Source organism: Otolemur garnettii, unplaced genomic scaffold (genome assembly GCF_000181295.1).
Source record: "Otolemur garnettii isolate 467f Iridium unplaced genomic scaffold, OtoGar3 scaffold00277, whole genome shotgun sequence".
Classification (NCBI taxonomy): Eukaryota; Metazoa; Chordata; class Mammalia; order Primates; family Galagidae; genus Otolemur; species Otolemur garnettii.
Window position 1 is genome coordinate 935,949 of NW_003852672.1, and position 9,217 is coordinate 945,165.

Below are 9,217 nucleotides of genomic sequence, written 5' to 3' on the forward strand. Positions count from 1 at the left end.
TGTGTTTGGGGTGGAGAGCAGGGTATGCTGGTGCAGGGGGGAATCACACTAGTACATGGATCCCATGGACAAGAGATGGTGGTGAGTCCCTCCCAGGGTGGACATCTTAGTACTCCAATGAGCTGGGGACTAACATCAGTCATCCTTTCAGTCTTGAGCACAGGCTCAGTGTGTCCTTGGGCACAATCTGTGGTGGCGTATCACTTATCTTTTCTTTCTGGTCAAATAGGTGGCTCTGTGGATATTTCATGGCTGCCAGGAGGTTCCACTGATCCTGGGAAAGAAACTCAAAGAGGAAAAGATCAGTGTGACAGAAAGTGACACTTTCTTGTCAGCAACCCTTACTGGCCTGGAAACTTGAACTTAAGAGAACTCCTATACATAGTAACTTATGGAGTCAGTTACAGGACACTGGAAAGGAGTGGGCCTGGAGCTTCAGGCAGCCAAATGACTGCAGTGTCAAATGAGCCTGGGAACGTAACAGTCTCCAGTGATGGCTGTGTTCCAATTTGCTCCTGCTGTGAAGGAGTGCTTACCACTTTATCCAGTAAGGTAAAGATGCAGAAACACTCACTGCAGTCAGTCAATTATGAGGAGATAGGTGTGATGTCACTGAGGTTTACGCATGTGGAGATTACTAGTGATTTTAGCAAATCCAAGGTGTTAGGAGGACTGACCAGATTGTAGCAAAATGTTCCTTGCTCACTTGGAGTTTGTTTTTAAGAGGAAAAAAGACATGGGATGGGAGCTACAGGTAAATTGGTTCAGGGGAGGTTATTTTAATAATGAAGAAATTGAGTTGAAAGTGTCGGAAGAGGTGGGAGTTAAAAGTGACAAGGGTGTGGCTAGTAAAGTTTACCTTTTAAATCAATGATAACATTTTTCCTAAAGAGCAGGAGAGAAGGGGAGATACTTAGATTAAATCAAGGGGACAGATAAGTTTTCAACTTAAACAGGAGGTTAGTCACTAACACATAATAATCAAATAATATTTGTAGACTTTAATAATTGTAGCATTTGCTTTAAATCACCTAATTCATGATGGGAGTAGAGGTGGATCCCATGTAAAGAAATTGATGAGGGAAGTGAGAATTAATGGGGTTCAGAAGTCTTGGGGAATGTCTACAATTTTTTTTGAAGCATCACAGGACATAGTAGGACACCAAATAATTATGAAAGTCTTGGGAAATTTACGATGCTGTAACTAAAACTGGCTGGTATTCTAATCTTGTGCTGTGACATGCAGACATGGGAAGGGTGACATCCAGAGTCATCTGGAACTGGAGTCCTGGTCATCGGATACAATGGAAAGTGGAGGGGCATGATAACCTCCATAGCTCTTTCTATGTGTGTGTTGAAATTCAGCAAAACATCTGTGAAACTGCAGTGAGGTGGGACCGCTGTGTGGGCTGTAGGAGTGTAATAATTGTAGTCAGTCCAAACACGGACCATGACCAGAGTACCAGGATACCAAAGAGATGTCTGTCTAAATCTAAATCTGTCTAAAAGTGAGAACATTTACAAAATACAAATACTCCAGTGCTTAGCTCCACTAGAATATTAGTCCTGGCTTGGTTGCTTGGCTGTCAAACAGCTGATTCAAGGGTAGTTTTAGTAAGTCAAATTCAGTAATGCTGGTTTCAATTGCAAAATTCACTTAAAAGCTGAAGAAGGTAAGAAACATCACTGAAAGAACTATGGAAGATTTCATCAGACATATATAATGTAAAAGTTCTTTCCTTTCAAAAGACCTTCCCATGTGATATATTTACTGGGAAACAATTAAAACATTATGTAAGCAGCTTTATTCCAGTATTAAAATTTACTGTTTTTCAGATTATAGACTTCTTCCCATAACACTTGCACATATACTCATGTGCCTTTCAAACTGTATATTGATTTACACTCAGCTCATCAGTAGAGGAGAAGATATTTTAATACATGGGATCCAGATGCATATCCTGAAGGAGCTAGAAAGAAAAAGAAAGAATCATACTCTTCATCTCAAAAATAACACGCAGTTACCTACGTGTGAGCCAGTAAAAAAAGGTGAGAATGTTAGCAGTTTGTTAGCAGAATGTACATGAAAAATATCACGTACAACTACACTATTAAATTTCTATTAGATATATATTTTGCAAAGGGTTATACACTGAATTAATCATCCATGTGATTAAGTAGCAGAGCTGCTGCTTTTCTCATTCTTTGTTCATTTATTTAACAATCTTGTGCCCAGGCTCTGTGTAAGGCCTGTATTACAAGACAATGTGCAGTCCACCCTTCAACAATTGTGGTTTAGACCCTGAAGAAAGACACACAGCCCATTTCCATACTAGTTACAGATGCCATGCCAGGGACAAACAGGGCACTGCAGGAAAACACACAGGAACACTAGTTCGTGTCGGTGTTACAGGCTGTTTGGTGGAGACAATATGTAGGCTGATTCCTGAAGGACAAGGGACAAGTATGGCAGACAGAGGGAAGAAGCAAGTGCAAAGAGCTGGAGGTGGGGATGAGCACTGGAGAGTCCCACGTGGTCTAGCTGGGCCAGATGCTGAGGCAAAGGGGCAGAGTACAGTTGGTGGTGAGAGATACGACTGAGTGACTCCACAGGAACCAAAGTCACTTGGCTGCTTGGATTCCATTCTAAGGATATCCTGATTTCAAAGTAAAACTGATGAAAATTAAATGCTAGAGCTTGAAAATGACACCAGTTGAGTGACTGCTTGTGAACTGTAATTGTGCGACTGTTACTGGCTGATTCAGGGCCTTAAATCATAGTATTTCTATGTACGAAAAATACCCCAGCTTAAAGTCAAATCAAAGGCTCAATGCCATTCACAATAGCTTCTACAGTAAGAAATAAAATACTTAGGAATATACATAACCAAGGAGGTGAAAGAGCTTTACAAAAAGATTCTGTGAAAATTCTAGTGGCAAAAGATAAAGTTAAATATTATGCTATTGGCAATATTATTAGCATTTCTTTATTCACACAGACACTGAGATTTCAGAAAATCTGCTTGAAGGAAAGAATTAACGAAGGTTAAAGCCAGATTTCAAACTTGGTGTCCTTGATTCGTGACCTACAGGGTTGGAAATGAAAATAATCTGTTGCTCTTTCATTGTAACTTTGAAATATGTGACTACTGACAGTTATAGTCACCTACTGAATTACAGAATGTGTGAAAATATTTTGAACTATATTGCAGGTGTCCCCATCTGGAGTTTTCCTATTTAACTCTTTCATGTAAAAGTATTCTCTCACTAGATGCCAAGGACAGGGTCTCAAATATGCTGCTGAACCTTATACATTCTTGATGATGATGATAATATGGTATCCAAAGCCTTTACATTTTTAGGTGTCAAGAAAATATTGTTTAATCTAATTTATTTTATTTTTTTAAAAAAGGGGGTCTCATATTGTTCAGGCTGGTCTCAAACTCCTGGTCTTAAGTAATCCTCCCAGCTTAGCCTCTGAGAAAGCTGTGATTACCAGTCTGAGCCACCCCACTTGGCCATGACGATTTTCTTTTCTTTTTTTTGTGAGACAGAGTCTCACTATGTCATCCTAGGTATAGTGCTGCAGCATCACAGCTCACAGCAACCTCTATGTCTTGGGATTAAGTTATTGTCTTGCCTCAGCCTCCTGAGTAGCTAGGACTACAGGCACCTGCCACAATGCCCAGCTATTTTTTTGTTGCAGTTGTCATTGTTGTTTAGCAGTCTTGAGCCAGGTTCGAACTCTCCTGCCTCAGTATATGTGGCTGACGATCTAACCACTGAACTATGGACACTGCCATGACAATATTTTTTGATGAAAAATTTCCCAATAATTTGAAAGAAATTCTTCCATTACATTTCTGTGACAATAACATTATGAACAGGCTGTAAGATGTATAATGTGAAACATTTAACTGTGGTCATCTTTTTTATTTTAATTCATAAAAGGCACGTGCTAGAAGAAATGGCCTCTATTCCAATCCTGGAGTTGTCTCCACCTACATCACTTCTCCTCCAGCCTTTCACTGACCATTGAACACATCAGCAGGTAAATAACTGCTGGGGGCAACTGCCTTTGGGGATGAGATACCAGGTCAAATATGAGAGCCCAGAGAGCAAAGGGACAGACCCAGTCAGTGCAGAGGGAGCTGCTCTGGGATGGCCATTTGAAAGCTTAGTAAAAGGGTTTTGATTGTTGATGGCCACACAGTTCTAGCCTAGTTGGTGAGAGGCTGCTGTGATTTTATCCATATTCACATGTGAAAATTAGAAATATTAAAGGACTTTTAAAAGATCCTTTTCATTTTATTCCTACTTTCCAACTATTTTTCTCATATTTCTCTTTTTTTAAACTCTTAACAATTTTTATTATTAAATCATAGCCATGTACATTTATATGGTACAATGTGCTGATTTTATATACAATTTGGAATGCTTACATCAAACTGGTTAACATAGACTTCACCTCACTTATCTCATATTTCTCATAATAGAAATATAGAATTCTTTTTTTTTTTTGAGACAGAGCCTCAAGCTGTCCCCCTGGGTAGAGTGCCGTGGCATTACAGCTCACAGCAACCTCCAACTCCTGGGCTCAAGCGAGTCTCCTGCCTCCGCCTCCCAAGTAGCTGGGACCACAGGCGCCCGCCACAACGCCCGGCTATTTTTTGGTTGCAGCCGTCATTGTTTGGTGGGTCCCGGCTGGGGATTTGAACCCGCCACCTTAGGTGTACGTGGCTGGCGCCTTAGCCGGTTGAGCTATAGGCGCCGAGCCGAAATATAGAATTCTTGTCTTCAGTTCAGTGACATAAGAGAACACTTAGCGCAGATCACAGAAGGAAAAGGAGAGAAAAAATGTCTTGGTGACATTAATCACTGTCCTAGTTAGCTAAACAGGGTGCCACAGTGGATTCTGAAGCATTCAGAAGAAATGCAAATGCTTAATAAACTGGTAATATTTATTTTACCCGTGATGCTAAATCAAAAACTATGTTAGCTCCTTCTGGAGTAAAATATGGAAATTATTTTTAATACAAACACTCCTCCTTTTTAGGTCCTTTCTGTATATGTCTAGGTGAAGATTAGTTTCGGGTGGCAGAGGTACCTTGAAGTACAACATTAATAAGGGGAACACACCTGCAACCTCGTTTCTATTTTTTCATTTTAAATGTAAAAATATGCTACAAACTGTGAGGGCAAGAAAGAAGAAGAAAGAGAAGAGAGATCAGGTTCAGAATAACTAGTCTGAAAGTGGCTGGTGCTAAAGGGGAAGGAAGAGCACCCCAACTGGGGGGTCTGCTGGGGGCTTTCATGAGCAGGGAACAGAGGCCCTCTCATCCTACCCCCAAGGGAGAGAACCACGAATTCCAAGTTCTCCTGCACCTAGGAATTTCCAACTGTGGGTCCCCATCCTGCCTAGCGCAGAAGTGAGCAAATTTTCTTGCCCTGAGCCCACAGCCCATTCCCGCCCCGCTCTGGGTTGCCTAATGGATTGGCCCCTGTAGACACTGGTGTGTTTGGTGAGATCTCTTAGGGATTTCCATCTTCCGTGAACCAGTAAGCTCAGTGCACCCTGTCCCACACTGCGAGGAAATTGTGTCTCCGCAGCATGAACTTTGGTGTGGGTGGTCCCTCCTGGCTGTCTCTCTTGCCTGGAGGACCTTTCCCCTGCCCTCTGGAGAGACCCTGCTAGGTATGTGTGACTGGTGACCGCAGCTCCCCTTCTGCCGACTTGGAGAAGGACAGGCCTAGCTTCAGGTGACCTATCCTGGGAAGGTTGGGCAAACAGACCTGATCCTCCTCCCGCGGATCAATGGTTGCATTGTATCCATTCTGTAGCAGGGACTCTGGGGACAAACTGCAGCTTTTTCTGAACTTATTTGCTCAAGGAATGTTTGTATTGTAGGAGAAGCAACAGTTGGGACTATCTGGGGATTCCTCTCCTCTAGCAGCTGCTGGCTGGGGGGAACAACTGTGGCTTTCTTGAATTTGTTTGTGCAAGGGGGGTTGGCCCACCAGGGAGGGAACAGTGGGTCTGTCTGCAGATTCCCTCTGCTAGTGGTGGCTGGTGGGCTGCAGCGGTTCAAACCTTTTACAGGAGGGACACCAGCAAAGCAACATCAAAAATAAACCAGTGGAACACATTCAAGCTAAAATGCTCTGCACGGCTAAGAGCACCACAACTAAAGCAGACACATAACCTTCAGAATGGGAGAAGACATTTGCATGCTCAGAATACGAGAGACTTGAACAGAAACCTCTCTGAAGAAGACAGATGAATAGTCAACTAATACATGAGAAAATGCCATTGCCCGCAATCATCAGAGAAATGCAAATCAAAACTATCCTGAGGTATCACCTAACCCCAGTAAGAACAGCCCATATTACAAAATCCTGAAGCTGCAGTTGCTGGTATGGATGTGGAGAGAAGTGAACACTTTTACACTGCTGGTGGGACTGCAAAATAATACAAACTCTGTGGAAAGAAGTATAGAAAATTCTCAAAAAAAAAAAAAATCCAATGTACTCAGTACTACTATAAAACCAATTTATAAACTCACACTTTCATATGAGAGATGAATCACAACTATAGCCTAGGATGAAGGAAGGAAGGGGAGCAGAATAGAAAGGGAGAGGAGTGGTTTGATAAAGGGAGGGTTAATGGTGGGACCACACCTATGGAGCATACTGCAAGGGCACAAGTCAAATCTATCAAGTATTGAACACAAATGTCTTAACACTGTGATTAAGTAAATGAGGTGAAAGCTATGTTAATTAGTAGGATGTAAGCACTCCAATTTGTACAAATAGTCCACACATTGAATCTCACAAAGGCATAAATGTATTCATGATCTATGTATATATAACTTAATAATAAAAAAAGAACTAAAAGTAAACCTTCCACTTGATCCTGCAGTCTCATTGCTAAGTAACTACCCAGAAGAAAAAAATATCATTTTACCACAAAGACATTTTCACCAGAATGTTTATTGCAGCTCAATTCATAATTGCTATCGTGTGGAAGCAACAAAATTTTCCATCAGCACATGCTGTGATTAATGTAACTGTGGTATTAATGTAACTGTGGTATATGTATACCATGGAATACTATTCAGCCACAAAAAAGATGGAAACCTTACTTACAAATTTTGTGTTTACCTGGATGGAGTTGAAACATTCTTCTTAGTAAAGTATCACAAGAATAGAAAGGCAAGTATCCAGTGTACTCAATACTAACATGAAACTAATATATAAAAACTACATGCACGCATGAAGAAAAGAAACAAGTATATATGAGTGAGGCAAAAGGGAAAGGGAAGGGAGGGGATCAGCAAGCTCTCACGTAACTGCACAATGTGAGGGTGTTCAGCAAGCCCTCAGTGAAGGGCTCAACACAACTTGAACTTTACCTTAGAAGTGCAATGTGATCTCAACATTTGTACCCTCATACTAATCTGAAATTTATATATATATGTATATATATATATATGGAGAAATATGAAAACATATGCAAGATAACAATGGGTCAGCAAATTTTCCAGGGCCGTGCCTGTGGCTCAAAGGAGTAGGGTACAGCCCTATATGCCAGAGGTGGCGGGTTCAAACCCAGACCCCGCCAAAAATTGCAAACAAAACAAAATAAAAACAAAAACAAACAAACAAACAAAAAACCCCCTATGTCCCAGAGTAATCTAAGCGTCCACAGAGAACACTGTGGGATTAAGAATTGAGGAAGTCATGTCTTCAGAGGCACCATCCCTCCTTTAGCCAGACTGCTCTGTTTTGTATAATATGGATTCATGTATTTTTTTGAATATAATACTATTTATTGACCACTGTTCACTATTATTTATAATAAAAGTAAACAATACACAGTTGGATAACATTCTGATTATTATGACTTTTTTTTATGGCTTCTGCTCAACCAGTAACCCCAATACTGAAAAGTTTGAGTCTACATGTAAGGAACGAGTTGGGGTGAGGAAAAAACATGCAGGTCAAAAGTTTAGATTACAAAGTTTGTTCACACATTTATGTCAACAGGTATGAAACTGCCAACATGGCTTAATCATCTGATTAGGCTTCTATAAGCCAAGCCTAGGAATGGCTTACTAGAGGAATCTTTAATGACCATTTAACTAAGTCTTATTTGTTTACCTCATTAGAACACGCCAGGATTTGTCTAGTTTCCTCATGTGAGTGGGGAGGTTATTGGTAATGATAAAGCTTTTCCTTTTAGAAATTTTGTAAACACAATTTTGTATTTATATGACTATACAGATTCTGACATGGCTGCCTTTAAATTATCCATTTAAATTGTTGAATTAAGAATCAACTATTTAATTTTAAACATTATGGCTTCAGGAAAATTTTCTATTCTTACATTGCTCAAAATGATGGTATTGCAGACACCTGGGCTTACCTGTGATTTTTGTTTTGGTGAGTGTTTAAAAACAAAATAATTTACATATGAATGTTACGTATACACATACAGAAACAAATTTAAAAAAAAAACCCGGAATGGTCCTTAGGCAGAGTTAAACACAAGTTCTTACTGAATAATGGCTATGGAAATTTCCCTTAGCATTTAGAAAAGCTGTTCTCTAAGGAAATAATATACCATGGTATCAAATGTTTTTTTTCTGATAAAGGAAGCAACTAGAGAAAGCTTATTTGTTCAAAGTAACCAGTGCTATTGATGCAAGCCCCCCCCCAAGACTCTCTCAGTACTACTTTCAAAATGAACGTATCAAACTTGATTTATTAGAATGTAGTTATTTCTTCATGCTCCTAAGACCCAGATTTTATATATATATAAATATATATAAAAAGCAACACAAACAATTATTAAGCTTCATCCTCTGGACATGAATGCCAAGTCAGTCTCTCTTCATAAAAAGCAATAACAATTTGAGGACATTTCATATTTGTCTCTTTTGTCAGCACCAAATCTGCCTCATCTGAATCTTTCCACTTCATAAGAAACATTAATTCTCCACTGCTGTCTGTGGCACCAATTATTCTTTCAGGATCAAGACCTCTGGCAAAGCCTCTTAGTTTATCAGCAGCATCTCTTTTCTTCTTTGATTTCCTATCATCCGATTCACTGTCAGATAAAGATTTTCTTTTTGTGCCATCTTTTTCTTTACCAGCTTTTTGATAATTAAGAAATGCTTCAGGCTTGGCACCTGTGGCTAAAGTGGCTAAGGCACCA

The 9,217-nt window shown here is 40.0% G+C and overlaps 1 protein-coding gene across 1 annotated transcript in view; it reads right to left on the minus strand.

Moving 5' to 3' along the window:
* Window positions 1–8,850: 8,850 nt before the first annotated feature.
* LOC100960559 (chromobox protein homolog 3-like) overlaps window positions 8,851–9,217 on the minus strand; it is an 892-nt gene continuing 525 nt past the window's right edge. The window contains exon 2 of the mRNA XM_003803087.3: window positions 8,851–9,208. Coding sequence (XP_003803135.1) covers window positions 8,851–9,208 — 358 coding nt within the window. The remainder of the gene's footprint in view (window positions 9,209–9,217) is intronic.